The sequence below is a fragment of the Barbus barbus genome (assembly GCF_936440315.1).
Source record: "Barbus barbus genome assembly, chromosome: 44".
Classification (NCBI taxonomy): Eukaryota; Metazoa; Chordata; class Actinopteri; order Cypriniformes; family Cyprinidae; genus Barbus; species Barbus barbus.
This window is the reverse complement of record NC_136722.1, coordinates 7,943,214-7,966,724: the sequence shown is the minus strand read 5'-3', so window position 1 is coordinate 7,966,724 and position 23,511 is coordinate 7,943,214. Positions and strand designations below refer to the sequence as shown.

Below are 23,511 nucleotides of genomic sequence, written 5' to 3'. Positions count from 1 at the left end.
GGTTTCTCATTTTGATCAGTGAGATTTCCTAAAGGTATCTAGTCAACTTCATCTTATGTATTAATTTGATATTCTTTGTTTTAAACAATATACAGTATATGGCAGTAATCAAATGCCTTGAGATATTACATTTCAGAAGTCAAACACACAAATGCTTCACATTAACATTTTGATCACTGACATCAGCCATAAAGACATGCTGTGTTAAATGTGCTGTGACTCTCCAATCAGGACTGGGAAGATGACGTCAGACGTTTTAAACGGATCTTCCGTCATCCTAGTGACACAGAGCTTGTGGTTCTTATCGGAAATCATGACATCGGCTTCCATAACGAGTGAGTTTTAGGGTTACAATTAACCTTCAGGGCAAATGTGTTGTTCGTGTGGTTTTCATGCTCACACATTGTCCATGAGAGCTTCTGACTCAATGTTTATGATACAGCATGTATTCACTGCTATCGTATTACAAAAATTACATTATATTCAAAATATTTGCAGTATTGAATGATATTTTAAAATAATAATTTTTTGGCTAAATCATGAATTCTTACTTTGAAGTGATGTTATTTTATTTATTTATATTTATAAAGTTTGTTTTCAAATTTGAAGTTTTGTAACTTGCTGTCAACATCATCTCACATGTAAACATTGGTACATGTAAACATTGTCACATTCTTTACTTGCATAATAAAAAAAGAAAAAAAAAGAAAGCAACACTGACTATAGGAAAAAAAACAAAAACATCTCAGATCAGATCAGCAAGACCGACAGGTTGCAATAGAGTCTGGCTGCATCTCTCAAACATGCACTCTCAGACACTTGCACTTCCACGGGTGACGTCACTTGCAGTCTTTTTAATTTTTTAATTTTGTTCTATTTATTGATTATTTTTTGTTTTGAATCTCTCAACATTTTACAACAGTAGCCAGGTGGTGAAGAGAAGAAAAAATAAACTAAATTACAATGTCACTTGCAATCGTCGCTATCTGCGACGTCACTTGCGTTGCCAATGCAGACAAAGACGCTGTGGTTCTTAAACAATTAAAACTAGTTTAATACAATAACGAACAGGGTCCTGCAAGTCATCTATAGGAGAAAAAGAAAAGACCCGCAAATCCGTGGCTTCAGAACAGCAGAATATAAACGCAATGCGCAAAGTTTCTCGTTAAGCGTTTTCCTCCTGTAGAAAACCATAAACACTGAATATGGCTTAATCTATTAAAATATCAAATTCGATATACAGTTTATTAATATAATGAAGGGGAAAAGGAAGTAAAGGGGAAGTGGTGTGTGGCCGAGTATGGTGACCCATACTCGGAATTTGTGCTCTGCATTTAACCCATCCAAGTGTACACACAGTAGTGAACATACACCAGGAGCAGTGGTCTGCGGTGCCCGGGGAGCAGTTGGAGGTTCGGTGCCTTGCTCAAGGGTCTCACCTCAGTCGTGGTGTCGAGGGTGGAGAGAGTGTTGGTTATTCACTCCCCCACCTGCAATCCCTGCCAGACCTGAGACTCGAACCCACGACCTTCAGGTTACAAGTCCAACACTCTATCCATTAGGCTACGACTGCCATGGGAATCATGGGATAATGTAGCATAATGGAGTAAGATGATAAAGTGCAAACTCAATATGCTCCTCATCATTATTAAAATATACATAACTAATGTACAGGCAGATGAGCCCAGAATAAACGCAACACGCAAAGTTTCACGTTATTTTTTTCCAAATAGAATAAACTGTCTACACATTGTCTTTGTCCATAAGCTATATTACGTGTTGTATTTAAAATGATTTTTTTATGGGAGGAAAACGTTTAACGTGCAATTTAACGCATTGCGTCCTTTTGATATCACTTAATGCATTTCATAATGCACGTTCATATCTGCTGGTCTGTATCTTTGTGTCAACAAGACTTATAGGCTGATGAATTGTCTTTATCATCTTCGTCAAAGACTACAGTCCCTTATTATTATTATTATTATTATTATTATTATAATTATATTAAATTTAGTCCATTATGCCACATTAAGCATTTTGCAGTATGGGAGGACAAAAATTAAAATTAAAAAGTTAAAATTTGCGTATTGTGTTCATGGCCGTCGGCTTGCCTTGTAGTACATTTAATAATAACTATACATCGAATTTGATCTTTTAATTGCACTTAATGTATTTTAATAGATTAAGCCATATTAAGTGTTTATGGTTTTCTATGGGAGGAAAATGCTTAACGAGAAACTTTGCACATTGCGTTCATATTCTGCTGTTCTGAAGTCACGGATTTGCGGGTCTTTTCTTTTTCTCCTACAGATGACTTGCAGGACCCTGTTCGTTATTGTATTAAATTAGTTTTAATTGTTTAAGAACCACAGCATCTTTGTCTCCATTGGCAATGCAAGTGACGTCTCAGATAGCGGCGATTGCAAGTGACATTGTAATTTAGTTTCTTTTTTTCTTGTCTTCACCACCTGGCTACTGTTGTAAAATGTTGAGAGATTCAAACTAAAAATAATCAATGAATAGAACAAAATAAAAAATAAAAAAATCACAAGTGCAAGAGTCTGAGAGTGCAAGTCTGAGCGTGCAAGTCTGCAGCCAGACCCTTCTCACAGGTTGTAGAATCAGATCATTATACATTCAAGGGAATTTTAGCATGTGTGTGTGTGGTGCCTGATTTGACTAAGGTGTGGTTCCTGTATTGTCTTTCTCTTCCCTTTGGCAGAATGACTAAGCAGAAGTTGAAGCGGTTTGAGCAAGTGTTTAACGTGACATCAGCGCGGATCCTCACCATTAAAGGAGTCAAGTAAGAATTATTAACTAGATAAAGTTTGTCAAGACAAACTTTAAATTGGCTTGAGAAAGCCAGACCAGAAAGTAAAAAAAAAAAAGTTTGAAGAAGTTTAAAGTAGTTTAAAGTTATAAAAGTTATTTAAAAGCAAAAAAAAAATCTAAAGTTATAAAGATAGATGGATGGCTAGAGTCACATAGATAGATAGAACTATTAAGTAGAGTGGAAGCTTAAATGTGTCTAAATTGCTTAGAAATAGTAAAGCGGCAACCTCCCGGTCTCTCTCTTAAAACCCAGGCCCGGATTAACACAGTGTAGTGCCCTAGGGTGACCACATTTGAAGTGTATAACAATGTTGTGAGATTAATATTTTAAATATAAAATGTTTAATATAGAACTATTGTTTGATTGAAATGATTTAAATAACTAAAATTACATTTTAAAAATAAAAATAAAAACTGCCAGCAGGTGGTGGCAAGTCATGATTTTTTAACTGAATCATTCATTCAGTTGATTCATTTGAACGGCTGATTCATTCAGGAATGAAGCAAGTGACTGTCTTTATGAATGGGTAATTGAATCATTGACTCACTAGATTAATTTAAAAACGCAGGTTCATTCATAAACGAAACACTGCTGTGTTTGAAAGGAGATGTGCAGCGGCTCAGCAGTTTGAAACTATTTTCCTTTACAAAATAGAGCAAAGTCAGGCACAGTTAAAGTCATACAATGTACATCACTTAATATTAACTTGTTTATTAAACTGTTGTATTAATTTAATATCACATTTGCAAACCCTTAATAATCTTTAAAAGCTGTCACTCACTTCAGTTCATTGCGATCTCACAAAGTTCCATAATAAGCAATGAAGCTCTCTACACTGCACAACGAATCTTTTATTTACACCCTGTCTACACTTTGTTTGTTATTATAACGAGAGGATTTGTGAGCTTGCATAATTTAGCAATGAACAAAACTCCAGTATTTTGAGCAGTGAGTGGATTCTGATTAACATTGCATTAATCAACAATGTCTGCGACTGCGATACATTACTCAACGCTGCAAAAACACGTAAGTAGAAATCTTTGAAGCTCCCCTTAGCGCAAACACAAATAGCTATGCTGATGATCGGGTTTAGTCGCACGCAGTACATTTCAGTCGCACTGTATAGAGCCCTGGCTATGTGTCGTGATATTTTCTCTTTTTTAAATTTACGTTTCTCACAACTGCTAAACCGATGCTGCCTATACATTTGTGAATAAACATGCTCGACTCTGACTTGGGGGAGGGGGAAAATACACTGATCAAATACTTGACCCAATAGCAATTCTTTATATGCATGCATTGCATATATTTTACATTCTCTCTGTATATATTGTATCATTAACTGTTCATTTTCTATGCATCTGCATCTCTTCCAGCAAAATATATACAAAACAGTGAAAATATTTTAAAGATCTAGTCATTATCTTAATCACTTGTGCCCCCCTATTATTTGGTGCCTCAGGGCACTCGCCCAATCCCGTCTATGGATAATCCGGCCCTGTTGAAACCAACACAGAAGTGACAAAAACTGCAATTCATCGACTGGCCACTAGAGACTGGCTCCCAAAGGGAGTCAGTCCCATAGACCTCCCATGTTAAAATGCCCAACTTTACAGCAGAAAAACAAAATGTTTACAGCCTGGTACAAAACGTGGTTTTGGTCTATATAAGTAATTTTCCCCTTCAGGACTACTCTGAGGGGGGTGAATGTTTTATAACTCATCCGTTTAAATTATATCAAGCCTTAAAGTTCTGCATAATTAAGGCCGTGGCCACTTGAGTGACAGGTGGATTGCCGCTCTGCCTTACAAAAGGCAAAAGAGTGTGAAACTGAGAAAAATGGCTTTAAAGATTTTTTATTTGTCCAGAAAAAAATAATTATAGATAGGACACTGGAAATCTGGCAATTAGATGTTTTAATGAAAATGATCTCAAACTTCATTTTAAACTTATGATTATTGTACTCTGCGTTTGCATTGTCTGCAAAAAGTGAGATGTCACGCCAAGGCAAAAGGCAGTAACTTCCACATTATATATCATATTTGGGTGCTGATCACCGTTTACAAAATGATTATAGTAACATCTGTATAAAATCTAGTGATCACTGGCTATCTCAAAGGCTATAACATATAGTAATGTGATTTTAAAACAATTCTGACCGTAACAACTAGACAAAAAGTTAAACGTAAGTGGATACCATTTTGCAACCAATTTATTTGCAATGTTCGCTAACATTAAAGGTTGCAAGACATATTTAGACTATTTTTACAATTGAATTGAATGAAAATAGCCTAACCTATAAGAACAATTTATGGATTAATGTGAACGTCAGCAAGTAGGAATAATGCTCAGAATGACTGTGAATTAAACATCTTCGATTGACATTCATTGCCATGGATTTGATCAAGTTACAAAAAAAGGTAGGAAAAGGATTTAATTGCGAACTTTTAATGATTTTGTGTGTGATAGCCTACGCTACGCTGTCACTGCATTCGAGTCCTCACACATGCGGTCAGCTCCGCCCACTTTAGGCTTCAAAAATGCTCTTCAGAAAGGTGCTTAATGGAGCTTAATGGAGTCTAATGGGCTTCAGTTTGTTTACATTTGAATGTCTGTCAGTTGGAGCTTGATGAGTCTTGCGCCCCTGTTACAACCACCTGGCTCTGGGTGAAGTAACATTTGTAGAAAGGGGAGGCCACACATAAAACTAAATTTAACAAATAAACATTTAATCAAAAATAGTACAAGAATTAAATATAAATAAGGAAAAAACAACAAAAGAAAACAATCCAAGACTGGAGAGGGAAGATAAACGGCCTCAAAGCCCAGAACTTCCTCTGCTCTCTGAATCTCCGTCTTTTAAACCCAAACGCCAAATCACAGGTAACACCACACCTGTACCCGACTCCCGCTCTGGACAAGACTAAGCCACGGAACAGCACCACCTAGAGGACAAATGCAAAAAAGAGAACACTCCGGCCGTAACAGCCCCGTTTACACTAGTGAGTTTATGTTTTAAAACACATAACTTTTGCTACGGTTATGCGTATCATTTACACTACTCTGGCATTTTCGAGGTCGAAAACTGAGACTTTTGAAAAACGCTGCAGACCCTGTTTTAGTTAGAAAACTCTGGGGTTGCGTTTCAGTGTAAACCGACCAAAACGGAGACTTATGAAAACGATGGCGTGTCTGCCCACATTCTCTCTGCGTATCCTTGATGACGGTGTAAACAATAACATCATAATCATTGTTGTACCCATAGATATGTATGGGTAGATTTCCAATTCGAGCGCTCGAAGCATACAGACTATACATATCTATGGTTATACCTGGATGAATAGTCATGTGACATGCGTTTTTGGCTGTGTAGTGTAGACGGAGATCGTTTCTGAACTTCGAAACTACCTCTTCGGATAGTCTGATATAAGGACTGTTCTCCCTACTGACAAGCTCTTCATGCACTACACATATATCTGCACAGTTTTGTTTTATTTAACTGATTTGCACTCTATCTATTCTGCCATGTGCCTTATGCCACTTTATCTCTTTTTTTTATTTTTCTGCAATGTCCTCAGATTGATAAGCTCTTTTTGCACTACAAATATATCTGCACAGTTTTGTTTTTATTTAACTGGTTTGCACTCTATCTATTCTGCCATGCGCCCTATGCCACTTTATCTATTTCTTTATTTTTCTACAATGTCCTCATTTGTATAGCTGTATAGTTGTATGTACATATGTTTAAACTGTATTATCTGTATTTGAACACGTTTAATGTTAACTGTATGCACCAAGGGTCTGAGTGTAACGCAATTTCAATTCTCTGTATGTATGCGCCGTACATGTGGAAGAATTGACAATAAAGCGTACGCCCCGGCCCAGAGTCCTCAAATTAGTGCTTATCTTTTTTTTTTTGTCTTTTCTAGTTTCTTATTGGTTGAGCTGGGGAGACGAGGCTATAAAGGGGAAAGGGAAGTGGTGTCTGGCCAAGTATGGTGACCCATACTCAGAATTTGTGCTCTGCATTTAACCCATCCAAGTGTACACACAGTAGTGAACATACACCCGGAGCAGTGGTCTGCGGTGCCCGGGGAGCAGTTGGAGGTTCGGTGCCTTGCTCAAGGGTCTCACCTCAGTCGTGGTGTTGAGGGTGGAGAGAGTGTTGGTTATTCACTCCCCCACCTGCAATCCCTGCCAGACCTGAGACTCGAACCCACGACCTTCAGGTTACAAGTCCAACACTCTATCCATTAGGCTACGACTGCCCCTAAGTGGAAGGAGGTGGACCCTCTCATTCTCTCTCCACAGCCACATCGCCCCTTACTTTTTTTTCGTTTGTAATTTTAGTTTGGACCGGTGAGTCCCAGCTTGTTTCTGTTAGTTTAGTTATTCCTTCCTCTGTTGCTGGGCTCCCCCGTCTCTTATTTTTGGTTACATTTGTGAGTAATTTGTGTTTAAATAATTAATTTGGAAAACTCTAGCTGCTGTGCCGTCCATGTTATATGTCCCTCTTGACTTCTAGACACTTATACCAGGGACCGTAACAGTAAGTCTATGGCCACGTTCACACAGCAGCGGGTGTGTATTTACGGGTGTGACAACCACATTCTGTAACCGAACTCACACCTGTAAATTTTCAGGACTCACAACCGCAGTCTTGGAACACACGCACTGTTTGAACGGAACAGCGCTTATCTGACCGCCATAAATTCGTAGCAGGGAATGAAGAGGTATCATATCGATCACAAGTGCAGTATGGAGTACCTCAAGGCTCAGTACCTGGGCCGTTGCTTTTCACGCTTTACATGTTACCCTTGGGTAATATTATCAGGAAACACGGGGTTAGCTTTCACTGTTATGCTGATGATACTCAGCTCTATATTTCTTCACGGCCCAGTGAAACTCACCAAACTGAGAAATTTAATGAATGCATAGTCGATATAAAAAAACTGGATGACGAGTAATTTCTTATTACTAAATTCTGAGAAAACAGATTAATTATCAGACCTCAAACCCCCACAAGTAATAAGCTAGAACACTGTCTAACACTTGATGGCTGCTCTGCCGATTCTTCATATTTGAAGAAGATACCACGAAAAATGAGATTCCTGCAATATTTTTTCTGAAACTATTTATAGTCCCCCCACCCCCCTGTTTGAGGAAAAATAACCACCAAATGGATTTTAGTCATTATACATGTTCCTGCATAGTTTTTCAACTATAAAATAATAGACAGATTTATTTGAGCACTAAAAAATACACAAATAATTATTTGAGTAATAAAAAAGGAAAAAAAGAAAGAAAAAAATGCTTTGTATATAGTATGTATACTGAAGTATTCTGATTGCCAGACATGAAGTGATATTGCCAGACATGGTCATAGAGTCAGTAATCACACGCTGATGTGCTTCCATTCAGATGATAATCAAACAGATGGGCCATATAATCAATAATAGCTGATCATTGAATCACAATGATAGCCATCATAGAGTCGGTAATAAACACGCTGATGTCCGTCCATACATATTATAATCATGCAGATACGGCCACATTCCCCACACAATACACACACACACATATAAAAAATGTAGACGAAAAAAAAATTTAGTTTTAAAAAAAGTTTTTTTATGTAAAAAGCAGATCGCTAAGTTACGCCCCGCTCAGATGACAGCATCATAGCCTGCGTCAGAGCTTTCAAATAAACTATATTCCGCTTTTCTGATACTTTTTTTTCTGTGGACTGTCTCATTCTGTTTGTAAAACTGTATGCTACAGCACCGTGTTGTTTTTTTACCACCAAGACGCTGTTTTTGAGCGTAATTTATTCCATAACGGACGCGAACAATAACTCTCTGAAGAAATGAAACGTAAACAAAGGAATATTCATCCTTATTACAACGTTATTGTTTCGCTGGACTAAACGTGCTCGCTGGGATGTTGTTCTGTGGACCCTTACCTCTCTAACTAAACTGGGATTTCAGCAGTGGACGCGTTGTGGCTCGTTATTACAATGATAAAGGTACGTACGGCTTTTTTATTCTGCCTGTTTTGATGTGTACTGCTTACACAAATGTAGCAAATACATTCCTTTCCATCGAAAAACAACGATCTGTCGTCGATGCTCGAGGCTTAGACCTTCAGAATGATATATAGTTTTTCAAGATTAACGATATTCTTTCACGTTAAATTCATTCATAAACATTAAACTAGTGGGGAAAAAAACGCTTCAGTGCGATGTCGCTCTGGTGAACGTTAACAGGTTAATAAGTTTTCATGTGATAAATAACTGAACGGACAATGTATGCATAGAAAGATAAGAGGCTGTGCAGGGCGGAGCTCTGCCCTACAGAAACACTTGCGATTGGAGCAAACGCCCCACAGGAAGAATCCGATTGAGTCAGGCGCCCGTGGGCAGATCCCAAATCGGCCCGTTAAAAACAGATGCAACAACTCAAACGAGGTCGTTGTTGGAAACTGAAAAGAAAAGCTTAAGCTCAACTCGCTCGTCTCTCGTTTGCTCACGCGCTGCAAAGCGCTTCTTGCCATTAACATCACGGCCGAGCATTGCAACTGAGACCAAGACTCAGTTAAACTTTGAGAGAAACTAACATCTGAAGCTAAGAACTAAAACGACTTCCTGAGAGCGTCATCAAGTCAGCACGAAGCCAACCAACCACTGAAGAGTACCCTCGTGACATGACCTCTCAAGCTGCCAATCCGCGCACGGTCCGTCTCGAACTGGGAAGGAACAGAATTCAACTGAAAGCAGAGAAGTTGAAGTAGAGACTCCTTGAACCGAAGAAGAAGCCTGAACTCGACTGAAAGCAAAAGACAGTAAGACAAAATCTCCTGAATTGGCTGAATTGGTTGTATTTATCTTTTAAGAGTAAAGATAGAGTTCCTCCGTGTGTGATTTCCCTCAGGTTGAAACGAGCATTAGAACCTAAGACTCTCTTCAGATCAGAACAATCCATTGCAACGAATGTGTGTGTTTACATCTTTTGTTTTGTGTTGCTTAGCTTAGTATTGTGTTAGAGTAGTGAAATAAACTTTGATTCTATTAAGAAATCTCATGTCTGCTGCTATGTGATTTGTCAAATCTTAATTACTAGATTAAGATTTACCTAGATCGCGTTACCTACGCTCATGAGCTTGATAACTAAAGTTAACTATTTGGGTTCTTTTATCGTTGGCTGCAAATAAAATAAACACAATTGTTAAAAGATAACGTGCTGATTTTAATACTTGCTGGACAAGTCGTTAATAAGGTACCGTTAACAAGGTATAAGTAGGTATAACCCATATATACAGACATTCCATTCACCCCCCCCGATCCCTCGCCTTCGCCGCTTTGTTCCGCCAGTCCGACAGGCGGGTCTGTGACCGGCGCTGAGATTAGCTGCTGGACCGGATGGCTGTTTGTAGGAGCTGGATTACCCCCCACCTGTTGCAAATCGTGTGTCTATGGTGTATTGATTATGTGCTTTTGTTGCTGGGGTGTTTTTCCTGTTCTCACACTGTACTCCCATAGGAGCATAGTCTGGGGGTTATTTTTTTTCTCCCCTCCTTCCTCATGTTTAAGCTGTATTTCTTCCTCAATTCCCTGTCTTCCTGTCCTGTCCATCCCCCTGTCATATTGTATTGTATGTATGTATGTTTGTGTATGTATGGACAGGTTGATGGCTAATTTCGCTGGTACTTGTGACTAGTGACAATAAAGGGCTACTACTTATGAAAATGTAACTATGTTGTCTCACTCAGAGCGACGAAATGAGAAAGTTAGCTGTGCGTCTGGCCGTATGATCAGTGAAACATTCTTATCTGATCAAGAGGACTGTTGTAAAATATCTTAAGTTTCTGGGATTCGACTCATTTGCAATCTAATGAGTTTTTGAGGGGATCTGGCGTTGTAAACTTTGTTAGACCGTGATGTAAAAAGTTCATTGATAAAAACAGATCATCTTTCTAAGATGTTCAACGATCAAAGGACATCCGTGTTAACCATTTATGACATGCATCTGCGCGTGTGAACTATCAAAGGTTTAGACAGAAGTTCACTAACTGGTCAAAGGATGTGTGCCCTATTGAACCTTTTATGACACATCTAGTGAAGTTAGGTACAGTTGAGAATTGAGTATTTATAATGAATTTATAATCTATTCGAATGTGGCTTTAAACTGATGTTCAGGATGACATGAGATAGATAAAAAAGTTGATAACCACAAACTTAAATAGGGGGGTCAAGGTGATTGTTTTAATAAGATGGTCTGTGCTGTAGGAAACTGTTGTTTAATTTACTTCATTTTACTTAGTTTTATTTATTTTTTCACTCATATATTTTTCAACCCTCAACACAAACACTGCAAATGTAAACATGCACACAAACACTCAACACATCTACACATAAACATCCATACAGTTAAATATTTAGACTTTTATGATGTCTCATACAAACCTTTTAGAAATAAAAACTTTTAGAATCACACTGGGTATCTTTACAAGGTGATGAAAAGTAGCATGATTAAACAATGATATAACTTTTTTGTTTTAACAAATAAGTTTTTAGATCTTTCAAACCTAAAACCATGATCCAGTCAAACAATCCTCTGAGTAACGCAAGACACTTACAGATATTTTTCTTTATGAATTGGACCTAAATTAGATAAAGAAGGTTGGAATTAGATAAAGAAAACACAGACACACACACACACAAATCTGAGTATGCTAGATTTTAAATACGAGTAAAATCGTATTTGTTGTTTTTAATTTTTGTTGTTATTTAAGAAATGTTTTCATTTTAATCTAGACTGTAGATAGTATGTGTAGGCTACTGTAAAAGAACAAATATACATTTCACTTAAAACTTCTCAGTAAAATAATTACACCTAGTTTTAAACATTTAAAAAGTTTTAAACACGCGTGTCACTAAAGTAAGTCATGATATTTATTGTTTTTAAATTAAATTTTATTCTTCAATTTCTTTCAAATAGCCTGATGATAATGCACCCAAGTGGATTTCTCACATGAGTAGATAACACTTTGGATGTCTTTATGACAAACACATAATTTTTAATTCAGAAAAGTTTTTGAAATGTATGACTGAACTTTTCTCATTTGACAGACCTACGTTTCAAATTATTTACCCGAGGCGTTTAACAGCCAGAGGGAATACATGTTGTTTTCTAATGTTCATGGAACCTTTATTGGTGTGAATTTCTCACCTAGAACACACAACTTGTATATTTTGACTATTTGACTCTTTTGTAGGCATCACGTCATTTGAAATGGTTTACTAAAAGATTAAAGCATCAGCATCTGTGTTTTCAGCATGAAAGAGATGTACAAGGATGTTTCCACTATTATCGTCATTTTCTTTTTGACCCTAATAAACTGGTAATGAATTTTCTATGGCAAGTGATACAATGTACAGTTCTCATACTATGTGCATAAATAGCTGTGCTAAAACATTTGAGTAGTTTTCCATGACAACAGATTCTAAGAATAACAATCTTTTGTAAATTACATTTTTCTTACACCACTAGTTTGTCATATCAAGATTTCAGATGACCGTTCACAATTCGTTTGTTGGACTGTGTATATTTTTAGGTGAAGACAGCTCTTTGTGAGCTGTCATCATAATAGGAATAAATGAAGATCATGAAATTAAGTAACAGTCTTTTCTTTTTGAGATATTTATTTTAGTGCAGCTTTGTATCTGTCCACGATGTGCAAACACGTGAAGCATCAACGCGAAAATTAAGTCTTGCTGTTTTCACCTTAAAACTATTACAACTGAAACAAATCAAACTATTGCACTGAAAGCTGCACATTCATTCAAGTTTGAACATGTTAAAATTTCCGCACTCTTGTAAAGAGTATCGATACATTTCATCCATAACCTTTCGTACATTCAAGAGACAAAATCACTAAGAAAGAGAGTATAGCAAGACAAGAAAATGTTTATAATGCAGATAGAATTCAGTAAATCTGTTTCATAAATAATTGTAAAAGTTTGTTAAACGTGGATTTGTAAATGATATCTTTAGCTTATATCTTCTGACCGACTTATCAGATGTTTATTAACATTATTACAAGGCCTTGCTTATGGTTTATGATGAAACTAGAAAAATATAAGAACAAATCCTAACGCTATTTCAGGAAATAACGCAACAACGGTTGCTCCATTTCAACATATACACGTCAAGTCTGTTTTACCATAAGTATATCATATTCTTATATATATAAGGCTAAATACGTTTTAACAATTCTTTTTGTTTTTGTTTTACAAAGATGCTAATTTGAACGCGTGTAACTAATACCTCAAACGTTGCAGCCTTTCAGGTCAGCGAACTACAATACCCAGCATACACCTTAGACTACAAACATGGCCGTCGGGAATCCATATCGCTCAGATGTCCTATATAAAAAGACACGCATTTCCACACTTTTTGTGAAGTATACGCACCTTCCGTGTTGTGATGATACAAACCCTTTTCGTGATCTCTGTTAGCGATGCAAAGCCCGATTCATTTCTGCGAAACAATTCTTTCTCACAGTTCGGTTCAAAGAACCGATTCATTGTCTCATTAAGTCATCTCGCTGTGATCAAAATGTGTGTGAAAGGTCAGATAACATATTAACGTGATGTTTTGGTACGTGTCTTACACAACTGCGCGTTACTTAACATTTTTATTAAGTTTTAATATAAATGGTAATAGTCTGTTAACAATTTAGACGCTTTTATTATGAAATCGCACAAAGAACCACTGAAGTATGCACTGTTTGTATGATGTCTAAAATTCTGTCTATTATTCTATAATTGAAAAACTATGCAGGAATATGTATAATTACTAACATAATTCTGCAATACATTTGGTGGTTATTTTTCCTCAAACAGGGGGGCTGGGGGGGATTATAAATATTTTCAGAAAAAATATTGCAGGAATCTAATTTTTCATGGTATCGTCTTCAAATTTGAAATATAAACTCATGAGACACGTGGCTTTTAATCCATTACTTTTCTGGATTGCTCCAGGACTTATTTCATGTATTTGTATATGAAATAAAAAAACATTCAGTGTGGAAAAATATTTTTCAAGGCACGTTAGTGTCTATAACTTTTTATCTTTTTGAGCATTATCAACTCTGGATGATGGATAGTAAAGCCAACAGTGTCTTCTTTCCAAAGATACCTAATTTGTTGGTGTAGCACACTTTGTCAGGAAATGTTACCATTCTAATTTAGGTATGTTATTTTCACCTGCGAGGCCCCACATGGGGGGTGAAGGTTAACAGGTTAAGGGGTTTCCTTTGTGTCGTCGTTGCATACAGGGGGTTCCCCGAAGTGTCTGATTGGTTGAGAGTTCAGTAGTCTTTGAAGTGAGGTCTTGGGCGTTGGCTGAAGATGCGGAGTTGGTCTGGTTGAAGTTTGAAGCGAGTGCAGTCAGAGCTGGACTTTGTAGCAAACTTACATTAGAACACGAAACTCCACGGAAAGAAAAGAAACTAAAGTAAAAGAATAAAAATAAAAGGATGTAACGAGACTAAGTTGTTTTCTTCTCATTGTGGTAGCAGCTGGCACGTGGGTCAGAGCACGCTCAAAGAGCAGCGTCAAAGCGCTGTGGCAAAAGAGAAGAAGGGTGTAAGAGAGCAAGAGAGCATTTTTTGAAGAAGGGTAAGAGAGAGTTTGATGGTGTCCTGAGGTTTTAAACTCAGATTTCAGACCATCCCATCTGGACGTCTTGACCAATTAGATACTGTCCTTGCTTGGGGTATTGCTTTGTTCCTCCACCAGGTCAATAAATCAATGTTATCTGTTCAGTCAGAGGTCCGAACTTTACAGGCTCTTGCAAAGTATACTTTTGAACATGATTTCTATAACAAGACTATGATACATTTGACAAAGAATTGATTAGAAGAAACATTTAAAGCATGATTTTTCACACTCATACATACCAAACACGCATCTGAATCCTTCAGCTATTCAATAAGTGATTAAAAAAAACCATACATAATATTTGATTAAAGCATGATAATCTAATGTGTAGTTTACAAACATAATATAGGTTATTTCTATGCAGAGAAATAACTCGTATGTCCTTTTAAGATGATTTTTAGTACATGTGAACAGATTGTCTCTATGAACAAAGGACTTTCAGTCTGGTTCTTTGTCTTCTGTGTGTGGAGACCCACCCAAGAGAGTCTGTAGCTCGTGATTTTCTATCACAGGTTTACATGTGACCATCAGTCTTGATTACTTGCAACAAATTTGACAGTCTTTTCCTGAATTGGAATTATCAATGTGTTCTTTTGTCTCAATGTTGCAAGCTGTTTTGGGAAAGAGGCTTGCTGCTTAGGCTTTCTTCAGACTAGCTGGTGCTAGGATCTGGACAGATTTATGACATCCTGTTTCTTGGAGCCTCTCTTTGTGGAATCTCAGCTTCTCATGTTTCGATGTTCTAATGGAATCTTAACTTTGTCTGATTCAGTCTCTGATATCTTACATATTCCTCTTATGAAAATGGTTAAAATCGAATACCGTCAAACAGAACGTTGTCTGCAAGTTCCCAACGTGTAAATTACCAACAAGTTCTCAAAGAGAAACATACTTATGCCGAGCTTGAAAATGTTTAAAACACATATTTGAACCGATACACAACACTATATGGTTTTCCCTCAAAACCGGTTTAAAAAACACATTTAAAAAAGTCGTAAGAAAGTTTGTGTTTTGAAGAGAAAGTCAGATACGGTATATAAATTAAATCTTTTATTTTTTATTTTTTATTATTGATTAATATGATAGCATCACGATGAATTTGAGGTTATGTATGTAGGGAGAAACTCTTTTTTACACACACACACAATTTCCAGACAGCCTGGTGTCTGCTGGGATACCCTCCCTTAAATCTCCTGAGACCAGAAAAACATATATTTTGGGTTTTTGAGAGCCCTTGTCATTTGGAGGAACTCCACAGAAAAACCCTCCCTAACTGCTCACCATTAAGTCGCAGTAAATTCAAGGACGATAGCAGAGGATGACGTTTTTTACGAGTAACTCTGACAACGGACAAATTCCAGAGCTCCCCAAGAACTGACTTTATGACCCGGTTATCACACACATTCCTGAAAACGCGCCTTTTCTGTGCGTCTGTAGCTAACAAAGAGAACCACACCCTGAAGGACAAATAAGTTTAAAAAGGGAACATAAGTTACACTAAGTTTCTGTGACTGAAATTCTACTTGAAAAGAAACACTATATACAATATATCTATACAGGTATTAAGAAGTTTGTGTTTGGGACATTTATAAGCCGTTGCATTATTTTAAATCTATGGTAAATCTGTTTCCATAATGTATAAGTTTACCTGATCACTAGATGTTCAGTTCACCTGCTATTTGTGTCGTTTAGAATTTGGGATGGTTTAATCAATATATTTAACCCAGTAATATCCTCTGTGGTCACGTGTATTTTTGTGCATATCAAAATATAAGTGTTTGGTTTCTTTAGAAAGCTAACCTTATGAAGAATATTATGGTTGAATGAAAATGATCCGTTTTATCAACCCATGATTACAATAACGGATAGAAACTTGCTTGCAATAATTTTTTTGTTATGTGATGAATAACTGAACAAGATAATGTATGCAAAACACGCAACTGTGCAGGGCGGGGCTCCGCCCACAGCAACACTTGCGATTGGACCACGCGCCCAAAAGGCGGACCCCAAATCGGCCCGTTAAAACGGATGCACAACCATGAAAGTTCGGTTGGAGTTGAAAACTACAGGAGGCCACACACGCCTCGCGAGTCTCTCGTTCTGCTCACGCTGCAAAGCGCTTCTGGTCTCTAACATCACGGCGAAGGCATTGCACAGCGATCAAAGTTAAACTTCTAAGACCTGAATAGACTTCCTGAAAGCTTCATCACGTCAGAACGAGATCCTCCAATCACTGAAGAGCAACCGTATCACACGACCTACCGAGCAGCCAATCCACACGCGTTCCGTCTCGACCAAAGCAAAGGACGGAAATCACCTGAAGAAAAGACTCTTTGAACTGAAGGAAAGACTGAGTTGAACCGAAAGCAAAAGACAAAGTAAGGCAAAATCTCTTTACTGACTGAAACCGGGATACCTCTCTGTTGTTGTTTAAATATAGCATAGTTCTGTCTATGAGTTTCCTCAGGTTGAAAAGCTAGCATTAAGTCTCTCTCTCTTCAGATATAAACAACTCGCTCCCATTTGTGTGTATGTTAAATCGTCTGTTTGTGTTGTCTAGTCAGTAGTGTATTAGAGTTAGTGAATAAAACTTTGACTTTATTAAGAAATCTCTTGTCTGTGCTATGAATTTTACATGTCGTAATTATTTGCCAAAAAGATTGCGTTTTACCTACGCTCATGAGTCTGAGAACTAGGTTAACTATTTGGTTATTTTAATCGTCGGCCACGAATTAAATAAACAAAGCGTTAAGAAATAACTTGCTGAGATTAATGCTTGCTGGACAAGTCGTTAACAAGGCATAAGTTGGACATTCTGATTAATATCAATTAATCATATGAAGATCAACTCTTAAGAGTGATTCCCTAAAAGCTAATTAATGAAATAAATATTTGTGAAAGGATTAATTTCCTACATGTATTAATACAGCTTCATGTACTCACCGGTTACTGTATACATATACGAGAGAAACGCACACACACACAATTGTTTTATAAAGCTTTTAGTCTGTCATTACAAATATCTTAAAGAGAAAAGCCTTTCACGCATTCTATTTTCATTTGTCTCAGGATTCTGTTACACAAAAACCACTCGAGCGTGGACAAATCCTACATGAAAGCTAAAAAAAGATTACTTTTTAAACTATTTTCCCAGATACTTAACACCTTAACACATCTGTATCAGTAAGATATTTATGTCATCACAAACCATCAGACACGTCTGTTTGTGGTGTGATAAGATGGACTTAGAGTATTTGCATGTTTCTTATATCAGTTATTTGATCAAATCTTAGTCAAATAAACCTATATAGACCAGTTGTTTTTATTTTAATAAAACATTATACTGTGAAAAAAATGTTACATTTAAACTCTGCGGTTGATACCATTTTTAAAGTGAGAAAGAAAGTCTAATCTGTTGTAAAGATTCTGAGAAACATTTGGGGCACCTTATAGAATTACTTTTGTTGCAAACAACCTTATGACAAGTAATTTTCAGTCTAATATAGGTCAAATTCATAAACAAAAATCTCTGTAAGTGTCTTGCGTTAATCAGAGGATCGTTTGCCTGCTTCTAATCCTTGCTTTAGACTAGAGCATCATGGTTTTAGGTTTGAAAGATCTAAAAACGTATTTGTTAAAACAAAAGTTATATCATTGTTTACTCATGCTGCTTTTCATCATCTTGTAGAGATGAAAACAAATACACATCATAATATTCTAAATGTTTAACTGTATAGGGTTTGTTTTAGTGTGTGTGTTTGTTTTTATGCGAGTGTTTGTTTTATTATACAATTTTTAACAGTAATATTGAACTTTGCATATGTTTTACACATACTTAACATCTGTGAGTGCTTATGTTTTATTATACTATATGTGTGTGTGGGTGTGCGTAAGAGAGTTTGAATAAAAAAATGTGAATTGTGTCATCTGCTATCTGAGCAAGATGACTAAATCCAGTGGAGTAATAAAGATATCATTTAGAAATCCACGTTTAACAAACTTTCACTATTTATGAAACCGATTTACTGAATTCTATCTGCATTATAAACATTTTCTTGTCTAGCTATACTCTCTTTCTTAGTGATTTTGTCTCTTGAATGTACGAAAGGTTATGGATGAAATTTATCGATACTCTTTACAAGAGTGCAGAAATTTTAACATGTTCAAACTTGAATGAATGTGCAGATTTCAGTGCAATAGTTTGATTTTTTTCAGTTGTAATAGTTTTAAGGTTAGCAAGACTTAATTTTCGCGTTGATGCTTCACATGTTTGCACATTGAGGACGAGGACAGACACAAAATAAATATCAAATAAATATAAAATAAATATATAAAATAAATAATAAATATCTCAAAGAGAAAAGACTGTTAATTTCATGATCTTCATTTATTCCTATTATGATGACAGCTCACAAAGAGCTGTCTTCACCTAAATACACACACAGTCCAACAAACAAATTGTGAACGGTCATCTGAAATCTTGATATGACTAAAACTAGTGGTGTAAGAAAAATGTAATTTACAAAAGATTGTTATTCTTAGAATCTGTTATCATGGAAAAATACTGATAAATGTTTTAGCACAGCTGTTTACGCACATAGTATGAGAACTGTACGTTGTATCACTTGCCATAGAAAATTCATTACCAGTTTATTAGGGTCAAAAAGAAATGACGATAATAGTTTAAACATCCTTGTACAGTTCTTTCATGCTGAAAACACAGATGCTGATGCTTTAATCTTTTAGTAAACCATTTCAAATGACGTGATACCTACAAAAGAGGTGAGAAATTTTGTGTTCTAGGTGAGAAATTTAGGTGAGGAAGGTTCCCATGAACATTAGAAAACAACATGTATTCCCTCTGGCTGTTAAACACCTCGGGTAAATAATTTGAAACGTAGGTCTGTCAAATGAGAAAAGTTCAGTCATACATTTCAAAAACTTTTCTGAATTAAAAATAATGTGTTTGTCACAAAGACATCCAAAGAGTTATCTACTCATGTGAGAAAACCATTTATCATGTGCATTATCATCAGGCTATTTGACTGCTTCTAATCCTTGCTCTAGAGGATCATGGTTTTAGGTTTGAAAGATCTAAAATCTTATTTAAAACAAAAGTTATATCATTCTTTAATCATGCTACTTTTCATGACCTTACCCAGTGTGATTCTAAAAGTTTTTATTTATAAAAGGTTTGTATGAATCAGAATCAGAATCAGAATCAGAATGAGCTTTATTGGCCAAGTATGTTTACACATAGAAGGAATTTGTTGTAGTGACAGAAGCTCCACAGTGCAACAGAAGGACAGTAACAGGACAGGACACAGGTAATGAAACAAAATAACAGGAAATGAGACATCATAAAAGTCTAAATATTGAACTGTATGGTGGTTTGTGTGTAGATGTGTTGAGTGTTTGTGTGCGTGTGTTTGTATTTTGTTACGAACCCCTTTTAAAAGTCTAGGGGTGAAAGGGGTGTAACAAATAAAAATAAAAAAACGGTGGGGAGAGGCTGAGAGAACTGCCATCTCCAAGTCCCAGGGCTGGTACACAAGAAAGCTCAGCAACACCAGTTTAAGCAAATTAACAGAGGTATTTCATTTAACAGAATGTGGAAAATACTTATGGCATTTAACAAAAGAAAATGGCTTTCCTGTAGCTCAAATAGCAGAGCATGGCGCTAGCAACGCCAAGGTCATGGGTTCGATTCCCAGGGAAAGCAAAAGCTGATAAAATGTAAAAACTGTAACTTGAATGCAATGTAAGTCGCTTTGGGTAAACGCGTCTGCTAAATGCATAAATGTAAATGTAAAAGATCCCTCTGACTAGGGTTTTAAGAAATAACTTGCCTATCAAAAAAAATAATAAAATTAAATACAGAGATACTTCCCTGACTTCCTCTCCATCTCAAACACAGGAGAAAAAAGGTAATTTCTAAAATAAATGACATCCACCTCCCTACAAAAATGTTCCACTTAAGCAATTACAAAAGAAAAAGCTGAAACACTCTGCTACTCTCAACAACTTTACCTTAACACTACAGGTAAAGCACTCAACATACAGGTAAAGCACTCAACAAACACTTAGGTATGCAAGAGTTAAACAACAGCTTAAGTCACGACACTGGAACTGGAAGATGGTAGCTGTAATGACGGAACACCTCAGCATCTCTCCCTGGACTGCAGCTCTGCAGGTTCCTTTATACTCCAGCTAACAAGCTCAAAACAGAGTAACATGTATAACGCTTAAATTTCAGTACTATCGGCCCTGGACAGCACTACCTCCTACGTAGACAAAGTGTTGAAGCGCAAGTAAGAGCAAGAGCCTCTTTCTCGATGGTGCTATATTGCTTCTGATAGGACATAAACTTCTTTTAGAAATAGGACACCGGATGATCAATATCATGTTCATCTTCCTGTAATAACACTGCACCTGCCCCCGTGGCACTGGCATCCACTTGCAATTTGAATGACTTTCCAAAGTTAGGGGCCAAGAGCACAGGTGCATTACACAACAGGTCTTTCACTGCATTAAAAGCTAGGGAACATTCACAATCCCAGATGAGCTTTCGGCTACTGCTCAAGAGATCAGTGAGTGAGGAAACTACTGCAGAGAAGTTTCTGCAAAACCCTCTGTAGTAACCTGCCATACCGAGAAATCGGCGCAACTCACACTTATTGCTGGGGGTAGGGAACTGTAAGATAGCCTCCACTTTGGCAACCACAGGTCTCAAACATCCCTGACCCACTTGTTTCCCCAGATAAGTGACTGCTGCTTTTCCGAATTCACATTTGGCAGCATTTAAAGTTAGTGACGCTGCAGCCAACTTATCGAATACACTCTCAAGTGTTTTAACATGCTCTTCCCATGTGCTCGAATAGACAACAACATCGATGTAGACCTCACAATGTGCGACACCTGCTAGGACCCTCTGCATTAGGCGTTGAAAGGTAGCGGGGGCATTTCGCATACCAAAAGCTAGAGCGTTGTACTGCATGAAATGATCTGGTGTTACAAATGCGGAAATTTCAGAGACACGGGAGTTAGGGGGACTTGCCAGTAGCCCTTAAGGAGGTCTAATTTCGACAAAGTTAGCGGAGCCCACCCAGTCTACACAATCATCCACTCGTGGCAACGGGAACGAGTCAGCCTTGGTGATTTTATTCACCTTGCGATAGTCTGTGCAGAATCGAAAAGATGAGTCTTTGGCACCAGTAAACCGGGGGAACTCCATGGGCTCTGACTGGGCACGGCAATATCATGATGTATCATGTACTCCACCTCCTCCATTATTGCGCGTTTATTTGGGTTCACTCTGTAGGCATGCTGTTTAACTGGCAGAGAATCACCCACATCAATATCATGGGTCAGCACTGAAGTTCTGCCTGGTACATCAGCAAACAGTGAAGGTACTTGGTTATTAGCTGTAGAAGTTCTTTATGTTGGCAGACTGTAAGATAGGGAAGAGTATTAGGCAAGTTTTGCAGAATCACTGAATTTATTGAAGCTTTCCACTTGAGCTGACAGGAACTTTGTCTATCAAGCCATCTTCGGCAAGACAATAACTGGCAGTCGAGACCGCAGCTACAGAGGTAACACTTGGAGTAGAGTTGTACGTTTCCCCACCACGTTTCAGATATCTTTTCAACATATTTATGTGACAGACGAGTTTACATTTACATTTTACATTTACATTTATTCATTTAGCTGACGCTTTTATCCAAAGCGACTTACAATTGTTATATATGTCAGAGGTCGCACGCCACTGGAGCAACTAGGGGATTAAGTGTCTTGCTCAGGGACACATTGGTGTCTCACAGTGGATTCGAACCCGGGTCTCTCACACCAAAGGCATGTGTCTTATCCACTGCGCCATCACCACCCCAGTTTACGTCTTTTCCGGTCTGGGGTGGCAATCACATAATCAGTGTCACTCAGTTTTCTTTCAACAGTATATGGGCCTGAAAACTTTGCTGCAAACACAGAACTGGTAAAAGGACAAGGACAAGATCACCAGGGTTGAACTTACTAACCGTCTTCTTGTCGAATCGTGACTTAATTTTTAACTGGGTAGCACTTAAATGCCTTTTTGCAATGTCCCAGGCACGATGCAGATGTTCTTTGAAAGAACTGACATATACTGACACTGACACAGGCGAACGATTCTCAGAAAGCAGCCGTTCACTCAGCATTTTCATCGGGCCGCGAACCATGTGGCCAAACACAAGGTCAGCGGGACTAAACCCGGTTGATTCCTACACAGACTCACGAGTGGCAAACAGAAGGAAAGGAAGCCCCTCATCCCACTCTCTCCCAGTTTCAACAGTATGCATGAATCATGGCTTTTAAGGTCTGATGATACCGCTCCAGGGCCCCCTGCGACTCAGGATGATATGCACTTGACATGCTGTGCGACACTCCCATTTCAACTAACATTTGCCTGAATTTCTTTGAGGTAAAGTTTGATCCTTGATCTGTTTGGATCTCTTTGGGTAACCCAAACGTAGTACAAAACTTCACAAGAGCCTTAATCACAGCAGGGGACTTAATTGTGCTCAAAGCAACTGCTTCAGGGAACCTGGTTGCGGTGCACATGATGGTCAACACATACTGGTAACCACTGACCTTCTGGTTTGGTTTGCCAGACCTCGGACATATCTCACAAGTTTTGCAAAACTCTGCTATTGAGGACTTGCACTTTGGCCAAAAGAAGTACTTTGTTATACGGTGAAAGGTTTTATTGACACCCAAATGCCCTGCAAGTACATTTTCATGGGCAAGCTTCAACACTTGTGGACGATAAGCAGCAGGAAGGACGACTTGGTGAACTTCACGGCAGTCAGAAGCATCATCCTCTGGCTTCCATTTCCTCATTAACACCCAGTTATCACAGTAGTAGGCAATTCTAGCTTCGGGCACTTTCTTACAGTCAAGGGCAGCATCAAAACATGAAGTAATA

At 37.6% G+C, this 23,511-nt stretch overlaps 1 protein-coding gene across 1 annotated transcript in view; it reads left to right on the top strand.

Moving 5' to 3' along the window:
• LOC306863582 (metallophosphoesterase 1) overlaps positions 1-23,511 on the top strand; it is a 92,042-nt gene that overhangs the window by 27,520 nt on the left and 41,011 nt on the right. Inside the window, exons 3-4 of the mRNA XM_079407005.1 lie at positions 232-335; positions 2,723-2,803. Coding sequence (XP_079263131.1) covers positions 232-335; positions 2,723-2,803 — 185 coding nt within the window. The remainder of the gene's footprint in view (positions 1-231; positions 336-2,722; positions 2,804-23,511) is intronic.